Consider the following 18285-nt stretch of genomic DNA (forward strand, 5'->3'; position numbering starts at 1 on the left):
TTTGTATGTATTCTGAGTAACAGAAAGTTTCTTGTTTAATACTATATCTTAATTATCTATTTATGTCCCTTTTTTTTGCATGATGTTCAGGCTAACGTTCTTAACATGCACTTTTTCTTATCCATACAGAGCACACCATGTCCCAAGTTCGAAGATTTTAGCAGTTAAGGTAAGGCGTTTTATTAAAGATAACACAAATCGGCTCTTTACTGCATCAATGTATATGCTAGTTTATATACTACTTTGCCCAAAAGGTTAAAAAAAGGTATTTTTATTTTCAATTAACAATGTGTTGCATGCAGTAGTAGGCATTAAAGGAGTTTAAAAGGAGCCGTCAGTGGACTAATACCCCTTTCTTAATCCCGTGATCCTGCTGTAAATAGCATGTTTTACACTGATTGTCAACTCCGTGTGCCTGCTGCAGCGCCTAATTCACTATTTAAATAGACCATTTGATTAATAATTTGTATAGAGATTTTTACTGCTCCCAAATTTCCTTTTTAGTTGCACATACTGTAAAAGACAATTAAGTTGCTGCAGATTTAATAGGTAAATTAAAACAGTAGTAGCTTAATTTGACCTGTAATTCTGATCCCCTTTCCCTTAAGTGGAACGAGTGCCGCTCCGGCAAATAGAGGAAGTCATCCATGACAGACCGTGATGAATTGCCTTATTTCTTCTGTATATTTTAATAGCCTTGCACTCATTTAGGCAGAGCTCAAAGAGTACATTATAATTCCGTCACTTGACTGCTTGTATTTAACTTGACAACTCATCCTTGTTTGTCCTGGAGGTGTATTGGGAGAGCAGAGGAAATGTTCTCAGGTTCATCTTTCCCGGAATTAACCCTTTGTGGCCCCTTGTCAGGACAGTCCTTGGTGCTTCCAGTTCGAATGCAGTTTTCTTTTTCCCCCCTGTTAGCAAATCTAATGAATTTAAAAAGTTGCATTTGAATTGTACAGCGGTGTTTACGTTGCATATGCTGATAGCTTGGTGGATGGTAAAGATTTTATTTCAGAACGCATGTGGTTAATCTGCTTTTTTTTTTTTTTTTTTTTTCGCTGTGTGGAGTGGACAGCACAGTGTTAAAACACAATTGTATTTCGGGGAATTGCTCTCAATTTCAACTGGAGGAAAAATGTAAGCGAAAATTATTGGCAAATGAGTATTGATCTTTTTGAAGTGTGTTTTAAATTTCTGTTGGCAGTTGTGTATTACAGGTACAAGCCAATTTAGCGAAGGGCTTTTATAAAGTGCCCTAAAGCACGCTTTTCATTGGAGAAAGGCTGTGTATGTTTCAAAGTTCATGTCAGGACAATAAACAGAATGTATACTCTGAAACCACACTCTGCTATTCCACTTTCCCATAGTCTCCTGTAACCTCTGAAGAGCTAAGCCCTTTATTAGGCTGAGGCACAAATACTCACAATGCAACTGGCTTCTGGATCCCCATAGCTCTTCATTACATTCTTGTTGTGATCATACTCAAATACTAGTTATTACATCATCTGAATCTGTGTACTTGAGCCATGCAATCCCCGGTGGAATTGAAATAACTGAAACGCTGCATTTCTTTGCAGTTGGTGATCACTTCTCCTATGCAGCTTTGTTAAATGTATAGCAATGGATGCATGGCTAATTGATTGCTTGGCAGGCTTGTGTGAAGTGTTTGTAGTGCTTTGGGAAGGTGAGGGAGTCAGGCACGGTGCTGCTGGGGTCTCTTTGAGAGCTAAAGAGGCACCTCAATCCAGAACCACCCATCTCCGCTGTAGTTTGTGTCGAGTTGTGTGGAAGTTACGTAATGTAAGAAGAATTATACAGAGACTGCCCAAACTCACCCAAGCTTAATTCAAACCCAGGACTTGTGAAAGATGCAACCTTCCTCCACAAAAATCTCAATACATTTCAAGCAGTTTTAACTTCAAGCAGTTTTTTACATGATAATGTGTGTGTGTATTTATGAATGTATGTCATTGTGAAACGTTAATGCCATTCGTAAAGGTCTTTAACATGATTTCCGGGTTTAACTGTGTATTTATTTTGTTTTTGTTTTAGGTTATTCCTTTAGATATTACTCTAGAGCTTCAAAAACAAATTATGTCAGAGCTAGAAATTCTTTATAAGGTATGTCTATATTTTCTTTAATATTTATGTATGTACTGTATGTATGTATGTATTATCTTGCAACTGTAACTGCACAACAGCGAAAGTCTGCACATTGTTTGCAAAATAATTGTAATCTAACCCAGGGTTATTTGGCAACAGAAGATTTCCAGAAGCAGGCATTTTGTAGTTGTTTTCTGAAACCTGTCATTGATAACCTTTCTCCTTACTTTACAGTGCGATTCATCCTATATAATAGGATTTTATGGTGCATTTTTTGTAGAAAACAGAATATCAATATGTACAGAATTCATGGATGGTAAGTTTCACAGGAGTCCTATATGTGTTTTTATTGTTGATGCAGAGTGTAAATGTGGAGTTTCTGAAGGAGTGACAATCTGCTTTCTTCAGGGTCTTGTCTGTCTGTGGTCAGTTCTGTGCCTCGAGCATGCAGGACACGTGAAGCCATTCGCTTCACTTTACGGGCTGAACGACTACAAGCTAAATATAGGTGCCCTGCTCTGTGTCTGTCCACCAAATACTTTATCAGATCCATTTACACTTGTAAGCCAAAGCTGAAACATGTTAGTTGTAGTCCACTATGAAGATGTTCCCTGTTAGTCTGTCTGTGTTAAAAGCTACATGGACAGATGACGGCTTTGTTTTAGCAGGATTGAGAGCTTTAAGGGCAGTTCCCCCTCGTTGTTAGGCACGTACAGTAAAGAGCCCCTTCATACTTGGGTAGAATTACCTGTCCTTTCTAATAATTTATGGAGGGCCACATTCGTCACTGTACAATATTCAGCCATGAAGATCCCAAATAATTGAGGTTTGTATGATGGCTAAAGTGGCTGCTGCTCTGGCAAACTAGACATAAAATGACAATCTACCGAAAGGTAGCAAGGTGGGGCTGCAGCTTGGGTCTCAAGGAGCCCCGTGTGGCCCACGGACTATATAATGAGGACCACTGGCATAGATCATCTGTAGCAGCCATTAATAATAACAACTCCATACATGGTAACTCCTGTAATCAGGTGATATTCATTCGTAACACTGGCAGAGCAGATCTACAGGACTGTAGCTTCACAAATGAGGGAGAATGTTTCAGTTTAGTTATATGTTATGTTGACAAGGAAGCATGCTTTATCATTACCTTTCCATTCCCGAAGGTACAGCTACGTTCCACTGTACCTTTTCAATGCTGCAGTTAGTGATTTGTATGTCCTTATGTATGTGGGCACTGTTTGGTTTCAAACTCAAGCCCTCTGATGAAGGTACATTAATCATAACAAAGCTATCAGTGGTTCATCAGAGCTAAGAAATCAAGTGTAAATAAAGAAAAATAAGGTCTGACCGTGATTTGTTTTATAGAGGGAGATTTTTACTTGTGTTCTGTCTTTCTCTCTTTATTACACCTTTAGGGGGCTCTTTGGATGTATATAGAAAAATCCCAGAACATGTACTGGGGAGAATAGCTGTTGCAGTAAGTATTGTTTTTGTATCCTGCACCTTTATCGCCTAAATAAATTGGTGCAACCTGGGGACACACGAGCTTTAAAAACATAAAAAAATATTTATTGGCTTTTGTTTTTGATATTGTACAATGAATGAATTTGAGATTCAAGATGACAGGTTTCCTTCTTTCAGTTCATGCAGTCTGTCCAAACCGAGCCACCTTTGAAACAGTTTGGTTTGAATCGTGCTCGGTATACAGTGTGCTGATAGATTTGAAGATGAAAGTGACACTCCTGATACCATTTCATTAAGTGTGTTGCTTCTGTGCTGCATCCATTTGAACTTCATTATCCCTTGCAGTGACAATCATTTTAATTCCCCGTAATCAAACATTGACAGCTATTTAGTCTCAGTTCATTTTAATTCACAACTTCTCTCTTTTTACAAAGACTTCTAATTATCTGTGCAAAGTGCCCAGGGTAATGGAGGCTTCTCATTTACCATTGTCAGTTCTGTAGAAACCAGCCTTCATGTATAGTAGCTATTCTACAAGTTGTTTTAACTTTAGGCATAGAGTATTTTACATCTTCAAATTGAAAGAACTAATTATGAACTATCAAATGATTTAGCTATTAAATGAGTTGAAGATTACATTTAAGACCTTAGGTAAGCTCCCACATTAAACATGTGATATATTTTATGTAAAGCATATTTGATTGGTACTAATTCATTTCCCCATTGAAGTAATAAAAAGCAATTAGCTCTTAAGGATGTAAAGACAATTTAAAGAGACTGTGACAAGCTAGCCCATCTCATCTTGCTTTCTTTCCATAACTCTGTGATCTGAAAAATCTCAAATCCATTTACACTATGCAGACCAACCCTTCAAAGAGACAATAAGCCGAGTTGATGATTTAAGACCAGCTGTGTGTTCTATACAAGGTGCATGGTCTGTTCTAGTTATTATACTGTGATGTATTTTCTATGGAAGTGCTCATGAATTGCGTGCTATATAAAGAATGTAACCCTGGGTTGCTCAGTCATGCGCAGTATACAAAAGGTGCATGTTATATTCCAAGCACTACAGTACACTTTCTCTTTCTGGCTTGTTTTAGTGCAAAGCCCTGGAAGGTTTGACCTTTCTCTTAAAGTCCTGTCGTTCCTCTTCTGTGTGAACGTCCTGATGTGTACTCTGGGACAGGCTACTCTCCCGTCTACATTAAAATCACAGCTTTTAGGGGCAGATTGTTGCACCCTCCGCTCCGTTTCAAATGGGACTCTCTTAATAACATCATATCAAAAAGCATTTCTGAAGCAGCATGTTTTCTCAAGCATGGAAGTGTGAGTAACGTCTGCGGCGTTTACATGGTTTCCTGGCTTTCCTTTAAACCCCCTTTTGAAGTCCGCTGAGAAGTTAATTTAACCCTTTAAAAAGTTAGATACAGAAAAAGACTCAAACGATTCAAATAATCCAAGAAGTTACATGTTCTCCAGTTCTGTTAACAATATATATTTTTAATAAATCTATTGCAGGTTGTTAAAGGTCTCACCTACTTGTGGAGTTTAAAGATTTTGCATCGAGGTAAGTGCTGTCATTTTCATGCAACTGTACCGTATGATTCTATACACTTATTGTTATTGCTTTGATAAAATAAATCAGCAAAGCCAAAAAACACAGGACCTCCCTTGAAACAAGATGCTTTGCCTCAGAAAGCGTCAGTACAGGGGTTTACCTTGAGCTCCACCAGGACTTTGCTACAGCCTGCAGCATACTGGAAATTAAACCCTGATTGAAAAACAAAATCATTTTGCTCAAGCACCGGCACACGGCTAAGGCTGTAGAAGGTCTTTGTAAACGAGTATAGTGTGAACCCTCCACTAAAATCAGTGCTGCTCGACCTGTGCATTTCTAATGTTTATACTTGCTATTCCCTTGCATCTCGATTAGATAATCTTACACTTTGTAAGAGGGGGGTTTGTACATTTAATTACGACGCTGTCCTTTTGTGAAACGTGTGCAGCAGGTGCAAAGTTTAAATGGAGAGCTGATGACTTCAGCCTTTCTAGTCTCTTTCATCCTCCTCCTCTGTAATTACAGAACCATTCATTTCAGGGCTTCTTTTAAGGAATTCTTTCCACTGTCTTTCTCTGTTTCGCCTGTGTTTTCAGATGTCAAACCCTCTAATATGCTGGTGAACACAAGGGGCCAGGTCAAGCTGTGTGATTTTGGAGTCAGCACCCAGGTAGGTGTGCAGGGGAGAGGGATGGGAGTGGGGGGGGTTGCTTCCTGATTGTTCACTGGGGGCTGGGGGTTGTGTACCACTGCCTTGCCTCCGTGTCTTCATGCTAACAGCCTGGCAGAGAGTCAGAAGCAGCGAGACCCTCTCAGGGATGGCTATTCTCCGAGTTACTTTTCTTCTTCAGAATATGATTGTTCATTGTTTAATGACAGGGAAAAAAAATTGCTGATATTGTAATTACCACTCACAAATAGTGCACTTCATTGATATGCGGCTTTGATAGGAAAGCGATCTCAGCGAGACAATAGGCAGGGCATGGAGGGATCCGTGCTGAGGGAGTCCAACAGGCCTGCGATAAAAATGAATGCAGTGAGCAACAATAGCGGCGGGCATTGACGACGTGCGACACACATTTTAATTAATTTCCATTTCGGGCGCCCTCCTGAGACCCCCTCCGACAGTGACCCGTTTGAATTGCAGGCGCCTCTGCTCTCCGAAATGGAAGGTCAGCAGCGTATTCGATGTTGTCAAGCACTGTTGTCCCCACAGTGTATTTGCTTGCTGCTGCGTTTATTTAAATATATGGGCCATCGCTGCGTTCTCTCCTGCCGTGGGACGTCTTTTCAAAAACAGACCCCCTCGTGATCCCGCTGCGATTGACTTTGTTGTTATTGTGGTGTTAAGCTTAGCTCCTCAAGCAAGTTTTAAAAATATATTTTTAAAAAAATCTCCAGTTGCAGTGGTTTAAAGTGCAGCTAGTTATACATTTATAGATTTGAATGCAGTAAACTTTACGACCTTTGAGAGAAGGAAGTTCTGAGATCAACCAGCTGTTAGGAACTGGATGAGCACCTCTCATATGACTGTGTTAAGTTATATAGCCTTTTAGTTTCTTTAATAAAATAAAAAAAAGTCTTTGCATCACCCTGACAGCGTATCAAAATCTCAATTACCATGCCATTGCATTGGCTGGAGTCTCAGCATGTCTGTGCCATGTTCAGTCCAGTCCATTCTATGCTGCTGGGGAGCTGCTGTACTCTGTGTAAAGGGTGGCCCCCTCACTCAGGTCAAAGTCAAACAGAATAGTATTGTCCTGTCCTCCGAGGGGACACCCAGGTCAGCTGATCACAGTAATAGACGAGCTGAGACCCTGCGAGTCCCAGGCCTCTTTGTCAGACGAAGCCCGCCAGAGGAATAGAGGGGAAAAAAAAAATGCAAATTTAGAAAGAAGTGTATTAAAAATGTATAGAAAATCATTGCTCAGAGCACAGAGGAAAACAAAACTGCAAGTCTAGCAATCATTTCTACATGAAGGATGTATTGATTCACTGACTGTATTTTTTTTTTTTTTGCTTTTACAGTTAGTCAATTCCATAGCGAAAACTTACGTTGGAACAAATGCATATATGGCGGTAAGTAGTGACGGAAACATCCCTGAAACCTTGCTTTAACAGAGTGTGTTGTATGTATCCATTCAAATTGAATAGCTTGCTGCTGGTGTGGTTGTTCGTAACGAAAGATCAAACAGCAGCTTTGTACATCACACACAGCACACTTTATCCATTCCTCTCTGCTGGCGCTTCTTTATTAATTGAATTACTTTTTTTTTTTAAATGCACCAAATCCGATTGTATTTTTCTTTCCCATGTGTACATTAGAGAAATGACTTTTCTCCTTCTGATACACTGAGTAGATCCCTCCGCTCTTTCATTGAAAGTATAGCGATTTAAACCAAGTCAAACAATAGGTCTGGGGTTCCTCTTTCATGAAGATCACAAAGGCTGCACCATTGATGGGTTTTTGTTTCAACTGATGAAGCGAGCACTCTGCCGGGCTAGAGCCTGATGCAGGTTCTTTGGAGGAATTGGAACAGCGGATGAAAGAGAAAGATTTCATAAGCCCTTTTTAAATGTGGTGCATGAGACGTGATTGCAGAGGTTTGAATATTGCAGATTGAATTGTAGAAATTAAACTGTGAAATTAATCAGTTTTTTTTTTTCATATTCCAATTCTCTTATAATTGCTTTTGTGTTTTGACTGTTTGAAAGTATGAGCTTAGAACCGTCTGAAAGCATTGTCCGCCTCTTCTCATGCTAGTGCTTTTTACGAAGAAGAACAGGAATGCCGTCCTGTATCTGTATTAGGAGCAGGGGTGCAGAGTCTGTTTATTTATTGGGAAATGTCTGTGTTCCCATTGAATCATGAATCAATGTAAGCAAGTTTGTTTCAATCTACTGTAGTTATCGGGAGGTATGTGTGTGAATATATAGTAATTGTTTTTAATTTATTTATTTATTTATTTTTTTTGCAGCCTGAGCGAATATCAGGTGAACAGTATGGAATCCATTCGGATATGTGGAGTTTAGGAATTTCATTTATGGAGGTAATTATACAAAGAGGCTTTATTGAGAGGTGTTCCTTAGAAATAGCCTCTGGGGAAAAATGAGGAAAACCCATTAGTAGAAAAACTCAATTATAAGCAGGGCATCAAATACAGTACCTGGGTCTGAGATGAAAAACCAAGACCACTTAAATTAAAGTCTGGCCGTCCTGAGGACAGCGAGGCCAGGTGTCGACACAGAGAGGGTTTAAGGTGGCATTGTTGAGTTCTAATTGGAATGCTAGTTGTTGCTTCTTATTTAGACTGCATTCTGACTACTACGTGTCATATTTCGATGGTTCTTTCAGCTTTATAATAAAGAAACAACTTTAAACATAACAATGCTTGTTTAGATATTGTTTTGATGTGTGTGCTGCTTCGTTCTCTTTCTTTTGTGGACACCCCTCCCCCCCAAAAAATGAATTGCAGTACCAGCACAGGCTTCAATTCCAACCAAGCAATACCACCTTAAATGGCTTTTGTGTTGACATCTGTCATCCCCATGTATCTAATGTATTAAGGATTTTGCTGCAGTGAATTACTTTAACATGATCACCATGGGTAGCAAACACACCAAAACGACTGTGTGCCATAACTAGTTGACAAATGAGTCGGAAAATATTTGACCCCCCTTTTTATAGTTTTATTGGCCTAGTTGTTGTTTTCTGTGACTTTTTGTTTTTATTCGTATCACTTTAAATGTTGTGTTTTGAAGGCAGTGGAAGGTGATGGATTGACACATGTTGATGGTTATAGTTTCACAATGCAGATACAGTAGTTATGATCACTGCAGAACCCACTCACTACATCAAGTAAACTTGGTATAGCCTGGTACTATAATACGAAATACGTAGTATTGCAGTAAGATTTTAATTTAGGTGAATAAATAAATAAATGTGTACATGTCTGCTATCCAAAATAAATATTACATTTAATTGTTTAGCTTACCTTTTACAGCTTCACTTCCAATTTCCGACAAGCTCAATAAACGGTAAGAAAGCAATGTAAAGTACTTGAGTATTTTCTGTGCAGTACATACTCAGCGTATGTTAACGAGCTGATTGTAATTCCCAGTTATAATTACAGTTTCTCAGACAGACTTTCAGATTAATTACAATTTCTGGGCTGGAAAGAACCAGAAGTTCACCTTCAGCAATGTTTCCATCATGCTCAGGAAGCCATTACAATTTCAGTGTAACGTTGCACTTGTTTGTGCCCCCGAAGCAAGCCCTCTCTTCCATCACTTACTCATGTTAAAAATAGCTCGCTGAAACTATTAATTACCTAAGCAGGTAATTGAGGGTGCAGGGATGTTCTCTGTGCTGTGGGTTTATTAGAAACTAAAACCATCAACGTTAACTACTGTCCGATGCAGGAGGTGCTGTTGCTTTCGTTGCTGACGCTCTTGGCTGTTGTACTGTATCGATGAAAGCCCCTCTAATCGGCTGTGAAAAAATGGCCAGAAAAGGTTTGTCGAGATGACCTTGGCGGTACCATGAAACTGCTTTTGTTAGACTGAATTCATCGATATCAGACTAGTTGCAAGCTCAAGCTTCGTGTGGTGATGGATCAGTCCTACTACGCAGAAATCTTGGTCTTGTCATTAGTCTCACATTGCTGATTATTCAATGTCCATTACGTCTTTATGGAATGGCCCAGGAGTTGATGTAGACAGAAGGGGATCTTGGTAACAGCACCCTAAGAGTTCTAAAGCTCTGTGTTTCACTGGATCTGTATTCCTGTGGGTCCTCAATCACCCCTGCAGGTAGCCACCAATATACAGAGTTGGAAGAGCGACAATACTTCGTTCCAACACTGTTTAGCTGATTTTAAAGGATAGTTTTTGATATATGCTGTTTGTCTTGTCTATGAAACAGTGATAAGCAGCTCACCATTGGTTTTCTTTCAATTCAGAGAGGCTGAAAAACAATAATACTCATGTTCCTGTTTGAAGAAGCCACACTCCTTTCCTGCAAGCGCAGTCTGAAGAAGGGGGTGTTGTAGAGATCTTTGATCATAGCCTGGGGTGGAACACAGTTTGGCAGCCACATACCCTCCAGCTGCTGCTGCCCACATTAGTCTTGTCAGCTGCCTCACAATTTACAGAGTGGTAGCTGTACAGGTAATAGGGGACTAGGGACGAATTACACTAACTGGAAGCACCTTTCCATTTGGGTTTGAACATGTTGAGAAATTCTGCAGTATACAGCAGTGCGAGCCCCATATCTCTGAGACCGGTTGAGTCACAGGCTTCCTATTTGAAATATATTTAAAAGCTTATAATGCCTTAGACCATCGCTGTTCTGTTACGATTATAAACTTTTTATTTTCTTAAACCAAGAACAGTTGTTGCGTGTTAAAGAAAATGCTGATATTAAAATCCAGCTTCTAAAGAACTTCAAGGATTTCTGTGTTTAAAAAGAATATAATAAGCAATTCCATATATAATTCTGGCAAATTAATAACCTTCGCCTATCATATTTGTGTCACTGTAAGTGTCTCCTGAACAGAATGCTCTGAATGATTTGTATGTTTCTGAGTTTTGTTAATTGGCATGTCACTGTCTCCTCTTCAGCGCGATCGCAGCTGTTTGAGTGATGTGGTAAGCAGAAAAGGCAAGGACAGTGGCTTTAGAAATATGTGAGATATGTGAGGAAGATACAAAGCACACCACTGAGGCAACGTCAGTGTTATCAAAGCAGCCCTTGCTTCCACTGCGGAGCAGGGAGTCTCTCTATTTTACTTAATGCCATCAAAGAGGACACTAACAGATTACATCCACGGGAGTTATGCCTGTTACATTTCTGAGTGGATGGCCTTTATGCCTCATCTTTAATTGCTTTTAACAAATGGAAGATGAGGCCTACTGCAGGCCCTTCAAATGAGTGTCTTAGACTTTGCTTTTTGATAACTGCAAGCTTTGACTAGCTTACAGATGCCAACATGAAACACACACACAGTTTTCCAGACACTTCTGAAACCCTCCGCTGTCTTCACTAAAGAATATTGAGCCCCAACCTGCAGCCGTCCTCTTTGAAAAATAACTTTTAATAATCGAGCCATGTCACAATGGGGTCTGGTAGCCCTTGCTGATGCTTTAGGGTCACAACTGTGTCCCCTAGGTTCGCTTGCCCACGTGACCTCAAGGGGATTGAAATTAGAGGTTTCCTCTGCTTTTGTATACTGAGATTTAGTTTATCCACAGCAACCCATGGATAGAATAGTAATATCTTATATCCTGACTTTGTATATCCATTTCAGTAATCAATAGCAATTGTTTAAAATGTAAAATATATAAGAACTTGGTAGATATATTTGATTAGGTTATCAAAATGGTGCTGGTAGAAGTCCTGTTTTGTAAAACCAGATGAAGGTGCATAGCACCGAAACTTTGATGATTTAAAAGTTACATATATTTTGCTGAACAAATCCTGAGTGTGGATACCCTTTGTTGCAAATCTAAAATCTAAAATCTAAAAGTCCATAAATTATTGCAGCGGCATTACAGCTAATGCTCATTGAAAAACAACGAAAAACAAATAAAATAAATACATTTGAAACCTCATCAGATATTGAGTGTAGACCTTGCACTCCTCTTAATCAGGGCTGCTCAGCCCATGGTGTTGTACTTGCGCAGATAGAGAGATCGAGAGCTAGATGGCGAGACAGAGGGAGTGCATGTGTCCAGTCATTAATTGTAGAGTGCTGTGATGGTGGCATTGGAATAAGCAGGGCTAAAGGTAGCACACCCTAAGGGGAGGGTGATGACTTCATAATTGCCACTCTTAGGATGAGGCAGAGGAGCCAAAAACAGGGAAGTTGCCTTGCAGAGGACTATCAATCACTCCGTGACCATCACTCCCAGTAATTAGTGTATTTTATGGTCACTTGCTTCCCTGGCTCGGACTCACATGTGCTCCAGTTTGCCGTAGTAATATTCCGGCATGATTTATCCTATACCTATAGTGACTGGAGCTGTAATAAAGTGTTCCTTTGGACTCCTTCCTTCAGTTTCCATGTGCAGTAACTGCAGTAACACCAGGCTGTCCACCTGTGTGGTTGTGACACAGAAAGAGTCATGACAGGAACTCAGGGTGTTAGTGTTCAAACAAAGTCTGAAGCAGCAGGTATATCAAGAACTAGTGAAGCCATTACATTGCTCTGACTAATACTTTGAAAAGCATAGGAGGATTCATCCTGGGGATTTCATGCTGAATCACCAGGGCATTGAAACTGGGCAGCTCAATGCCAAAAGCCTGCTGGATACAATATAAGATGGTTGGGACGCATCTAGATACAAAACAGGATCCACACAGATGAACAGCAAAATAGTTAGCATGTTGAGATTTAAGAAGGACAAAACAAGTCCTTCCACCTTTCCCATTTGCGCTATGTAGGTGTCAGTTACATAACGGTAATGAATCTAACGGACCCCGTATGGGGAAGTTACTTATTACTTCATTAAGTTAACAGAAAGTGTCGTGAAAAGACAAATGTGCCCAGGTCTCTGCGAGATGATCGGAGAATGTTACATCAGACATGCCCTGCCTCTCATCTGCGATTACAGATTTGAACTAATATGTCACTTCAGCGCGCTGCCCTTTCCGCAGGGGGTCAAAAACTCCACAAGTTCTCAGCTAATGGCTGTTATGCATTAAAAACTGAAGCCTGGTCAGCTCTGAGCCCCTTTCAAGGCTTTGCTCTTAAGCTCCAGACGGTGTGTAGTGCAGCTGTGAACTATCGACTGCAGATTTAATTCATTTGTAATGCATCTTGTCTTGCTCTAGTAAATCCTCCCTGTTTAATGGAGGATCTGCCGCCCTCACCGCCGCACCAGCGGGCTCTGTGCTCCCGGCACTTGAAGAGGCCGCGGCCTTTTTGCTGTAAGTTTAACCTCCCGAGCGCTTTGTTTTCATGTTCGCAAATAGCTGTTGCTTCCTCTAGATGTATTTTGCAACGCAGCAAGAAGATTGCGGAATTGATTGAGGGTAAATAGAAAAAAAAAGAAATATCTGAGGCTCTTGACTGGAAATATTACATCGAGCGATCAGAGTTGCCGTCGCTGCTATGAATATTGAATTGAAAGATTTTTAAGGCGAGGGATGATACAGATTGTAATATCCATTGTGATCCATATTGTACCCAAATCTATGCAAAACGCTAGTGGAAACTATTAGGTGATACCGTATGTGAGCTAATGCTGTGGTCAGAACTACAGCCATAGCAGTGCCATAGTGCAGTCTATTAAAATGCCTCGATTGCACGGTGATGGTTAGAGGCCGCTTTCGTTTTGATTTGATTCTTCAGCAGTGACCAGCATTCTTACTACAAAGTTAAAGGCGATTGGCTTACATAGTTTACCTTGAGAACCCATTGAAACTTTAAAAATAGATGCACCCTGCACATGTAAATGAAAATAAATATGTGGTTTCCTTTTTCCAGTAAATCAAGCGTTTGTGTTTGGTTTGTTTGGCTCTCATATCCCGAGCCGTGGAAAGCCAGTGCCTTGCGGCAGCGTGTTCATTCAGTGTGCATCTCAGTCTGCCTAATTGTGCCCAATGATTTCTGATCTGACTAATAATGCATAACGAGAATTAGCGCTGCAGTGATTTACAAGTTGAAGATGCCCATCAGCTTTATTATAATGTTGTTTTTTGCCAGATGTTTTTTTACAGAATACTCCCTCGCACCTGTTGTTCACTACCGTAAAAATGTACTAGCTTCTCATTATATGCCTCTTAGCAATATCAATAACTCTTCAAAAAACTTGCCATACATATGCCATCAAGGAACCGAAGTGCTAAAGTCCCCAGTTTGAAATGATACTCACCAGATACTTCTCACTTATTTTTATTAGTGGCAGATCACTTGAGTTGTGATAGCTGGCATGAAGCCTAAAGATGCTACAATTACTGCAGTGCTAATAGAGCAGATAGGGTTCCCAGATAATTTTAAAAAATATATAGCACAAGGAGAAGATTAGAAGAACTGTGCTTTTTAAATGTTTTTTGGTTTTACATTGGAGTTGTTATTGTGCCGTGAATAGGGAGGAAGGCTAGTGAATGTTCAGCTCTGGACAAAGGTTCTGCATTACCCTATAGAATTAACTCATGTTGCTTCCTAAAGTTGAATTAAACCTGCTGAATAATGTTACATTAACATATTGAATTACATCCCACGTTGTAGTTTTCCATAGAATCTGATGTGAAATACTGTACTACTATTATGGCTTCCGGTAAGACATTTGCAATATCATTTTGTAGTTTCTTTGATTTACATGATGTAAAATAAAATATCTAAGCTATGTCCATATAATTATTATTATTTTTTTTTTAATTCTGTCTCAATCCTAAAATTCTAGGTGATGCTAAACTTTTGGCCAGAGCTGCATGCCTTCATTGCTGGGTGTTGGCAGCAGTTCTAGGGATAGTGGATTTGAATACAGGCCTGTTTTTGTAATTATTTAAAGGTCCATACGTGTGTGTAAGATGATGCAGTGCTGCAGGGAGCAGGCTGGAGTTGTGTCCTTCATGCCCATTATAAACAGTTTGGTTTTGCCATATGTTCCAACATGCTTTGCTGGCGTGCGCTGCACCTGTCAGACAAAGAATAATGGCAATGTGATACAGAGCTAGACCCTTCCACTGTATATCAATCAGCTGCACTAACTGGAAATATTCAACAGCAAGAGCATGTTATTGCTGTCTGAGGAAGCCACTTCAGAGCTAGCTTGTGTTTAAGTAAACGTATTTTAACAGATCATTTAAAAAAAAAAAAAAATCCAGGTGTATACATGTGTCAATTAAAACCTTCATTTCAGCCTTAAATTGGCCCTGTAGCTTCAACGCCATTGATTCAGGTATTATTAATTTTCATGTATAATCTGAAGCTGAACTGTACTTCTTGAGTTTTACCCAAACAACCCTTATGGGTAGAAATTGCCTTGAATGACCCCTGGTGGTACAGAAACAAGAGGAATCAGAAAGGACATTAAAGCTTCATTAGATGTGAAACACATTTAGTACAGTGGGATAACTGCAGGCTTTTTTGTGCAAGATTAGACCATTCTCTTTAAGCTTCCTAGTTTGCAATGGCTTTAGCTAAATCTATGGAGGAAATGGCTATTATTGTAATGTAGCAGCAGGCATTATAACAACAACAGTATGCCTGTGAAATTAAGGGTGTAAAATTAAGGGCAATAGTGCTGCCTCTTACTAATTCTTAGTACTTTGGTAATCAGCATACGTTATTGTACAATGGAAAGCGAATGTTTCACTGATGCTTGTGAGCGTTTGTTTTTCACAGTACAGAGATGTTTGCTGCTGTGCCTGTGCTGGGGTAATATATAAAGGAGTTCATTCTCTGATGTCTTTCCTACAACATTAAAAATGATCACTTTTACAGCTGATTTCAAAGCACTCATCTTGGGCTACCTTGTATAAGGTAAGATTAGGGAGTCCAAGATGAGAGCTAATGGGGGTCTGTGAAGCCAGCTGCCACAGTATTATTGGGCCCTGAGTTTCACAACTTTAATTAATTTATTAAATATCTCAACTGTTTCCAAATGGGGTTAAGAGTCCAGTTGAACTGGGATGTCTCCAGGCACAGTGCTGGTAAGTCCAGTTGAACTGGGATGTCTCCAGGCACAGTGCTGGTAAGTCCAGTTGAACTGGGATGTCTCCAGGCACAGTGCTGGTAAGTCCAGTTGAACTGGGGCGTCTCCAGGCACAGTGCTGGTAAGTCCAGTTGAACTTGGATGTCTCCAGGCACAGTGCTGGTAAGTCCAGTTGAAATGGGATGTCTCCAGGCACAGTGCTGGTAAGTCCAGTTGAACTGGGATGTCTCCAGGCACAGTGCTGGTAAGTCCAGTTGAACTGGGATGTCTCCAGGCACAGTGCTGGTAAGTCCAGTTGAACTGGGATGTCTCCAGGCACAGTGCTGGTAAGTCCAGTTGAACTGGGATGTCTCCAGGCACAGTGCTGGTAAGTCCAGTTGAAATGGGATGTCTCCAGGCACAGTGCTGTTAAGTCCAGTTGCAGGCTGTTGCAGAGGGGTTAACCTCCCTGTTTGACTTGCAGTGGAATGTAGCGCTGCTCCTCCGGCTCTGTCTTTGTCCTGGAATGTGCTCCTCATGCAGATCTCTAACGACACAAACATTCTCTCCCTCTGCAGCTCGCTCTGGGGAGGTTTCCATATCCTCAGGTAAGGTTCTTCATTACTGTCTTTTTGCCACCATGACATTCATCCTTATGTATGAAGGTGCAGGGGAGCAATAGTGAATGTAGGAGCCACATACAAATAAAGCCAGGATTTTCAATTGAAATTCAGCATCACTTGCAGCGGATTGAACCCTTTTTATTACTTCATTTACATCTTTATCATTTCCCCCCCCCCCCCAATTCAAGTGTGAAGCGGCTTAAAATGGATACATCAGTGCTCTTAGGGTGGACTATCTATCACTCCTACTATATGGGTTATATTGCTATAGTTACAATATCCATTCCACAAATCTCTCAATGAAATCTTACAATATCAGACGGAACGGGTTTTTTCATTTCTGGAAATGGAAAAAAATTAGAACAAAACGGTGGAAAAAAATATTACAAACAAATATGACGGGTTTGGAAATTTAAGCTCTAAATTACAAAAACTGAATTATTTGAATATTTATTTATATTTTGTGAGTTTGTAGTAAACACTGGTCTTGCTTATTAGATAAAAAAAAAAAGTGTACTGATATCATTTTTAAAATCGTTTCTTCAGAATGTGTTCCCCTGCAGCTAAATCACCTGTTTTGTTAGAATAAGCTTTTTAGTACTTGCTTTGTATGAAGCGGAGAGTGCTAACACACCAAAGCTCGCTGTTAACATCAACAGAGGTCCTGATGTCATCAGGAATATACAGCGCATATACTCTCAGACTATTCTTGAAGTGCTTGGCTGCTATATTACAATTTAAACTGAATAACCTGACCTACTAAAAGCCTCTTTTCTGTGTCAGCAAATAAACACAGTACATGGCGTGCAATTTGAACACACCATTGATAGTGTTTCTCTGGAGCTCTTGTCTGTGAGAATCAAAAGCACCAAGGAAATCATTTAAAAGTCTTAAACAACTGGGATTTTTTTTTTTTTTAAGTGTTGAAATGGTTTAAACCTTCCTGGGTATTCCCTAATGCCCCTGGTCTGTATAAGCAGACCAGCCTAGGGGCTTGTCTGATTTCAAAGTGTTGTTGGTCTGAGGCTCTTTAAGCATCTATTAACTTGCTATTATTATGCAAATCCAAATTGTATTACACATACTAATGTATGCACGGTTATATTATGCGGCTGTGACACAAACATGGTTATTGAATAAGCAGCTGAAACTCGGCTCTCTGCTCTGCGTTACAGTTCTGTTTCATTTATTCTCGTGACTCCGACTCTGTGGTATCAGCAGTGAAAGGGACCAAGTGGCTGTTACTGCATCCCCATAGTGAGCTCTTAAATACATGCACATGTGCGTGGCGTCTGGACATTAAATTGCATGACAACAAGATATATGTTACAGGCATGGCTTCACTGACTCAGTTATAGGTAACCTGTAGTGAGTTTTTTTTTCCTTGGTTTGGTCCCTATTGGATCTTGTGTATTGGGATAATGTAATTAAAAATGTACAAGTAAACCACAGAGGTAGGAAAGTGTGTTTCAGTACTTGGAATCTGAAGTATGTTGAAAATAACAACATCAGTGGTTCTATGTAATTTTGGGAGAGTCAAAATAATTTAAATAATGAATCTTCTGCGGGCTTCAGGATTGTGAATTTAGAATGCTTGTCGATTTATACTGTACATACAAGTTATAAAAAAAATACATCAGTTAAATTGAACAGAGAAATGTATTTACAAACTTTTTTTTGTTTTTTTGTGACAAAAAAAAGAATTATTTTCATACAGATATTTGTAAGAGGGTAATCTACAGCAAGTGCATTCAGACGGTTGGAAAATGAATGTATATTTATAATATACAGAGATATTCTGTTCTCTAGCATACTTAAGCCATGCTTTGGTTAATAAATTATGCCAAAATGACCCGAAGTAAAAAAGAAAAGAGAAAAAAAAAAGAACTT

General features: G+C 39.7%; 1 protein-coding gene across 1 annotated transcript in view; it reads left to right on the plus strand.

The window, feature by feature from the left end:
• The window catches only part of map2k5 (mitogen-activated protein kinase kinase 5), a 70760-nt gene that overhangs the window by 23889 nt on the left and 28586 nt on the right, over positions 1 to 18285 (plus strand). The window contains exons 9-17 of the mRNA XM_034049330.3: positions 130 to 169; positions 2056 to 2124; positions 2341 to 2422; positions 3525 to 3586; positions 5092 to 5140; positions 5728 to 5801; positions 7160 to 7210; positions 8110 to 8181; positions 16351 to 16380. Coding sequence (XP_033905221.1) covers positions 130 to 169; positions 2056 to 2124; positions 2341 to 2422; positions 3525 to 3586; positions 5092 to 5140; positions 5728 to 5801; positions 7160 to 7210; positions 8110 to 8181; positions 16351 to 16380 — 529 coding nt within the window. The remainder of the gene's footprint in view (positions 1 to 129; positions 170 to 2055; positions 2125 to 2340; positions 2423 to 3524; positions 3587 to 5091; positions 5141 to 5727; positions 5802 to 7159; positions 7211 to 8109; positions 8182 to 16350; positions 16381 to 18285) is intronic.

This window comes from Acipenser ruthenus, chromosome 24 (genome assembly GCF_902713425.1).
Source record: "Acipenser ruthenus chromosome 24, fAciRut3.2 maternal haplotype, whole genome shotgun sequence".
NCBI classification, from domain to species: Eukaryota; Metazoa; Chordata; class Actinopteri; order Acipenseriformes; family Acipenseridae; genus Acipenser; species Acipenser ruthenus.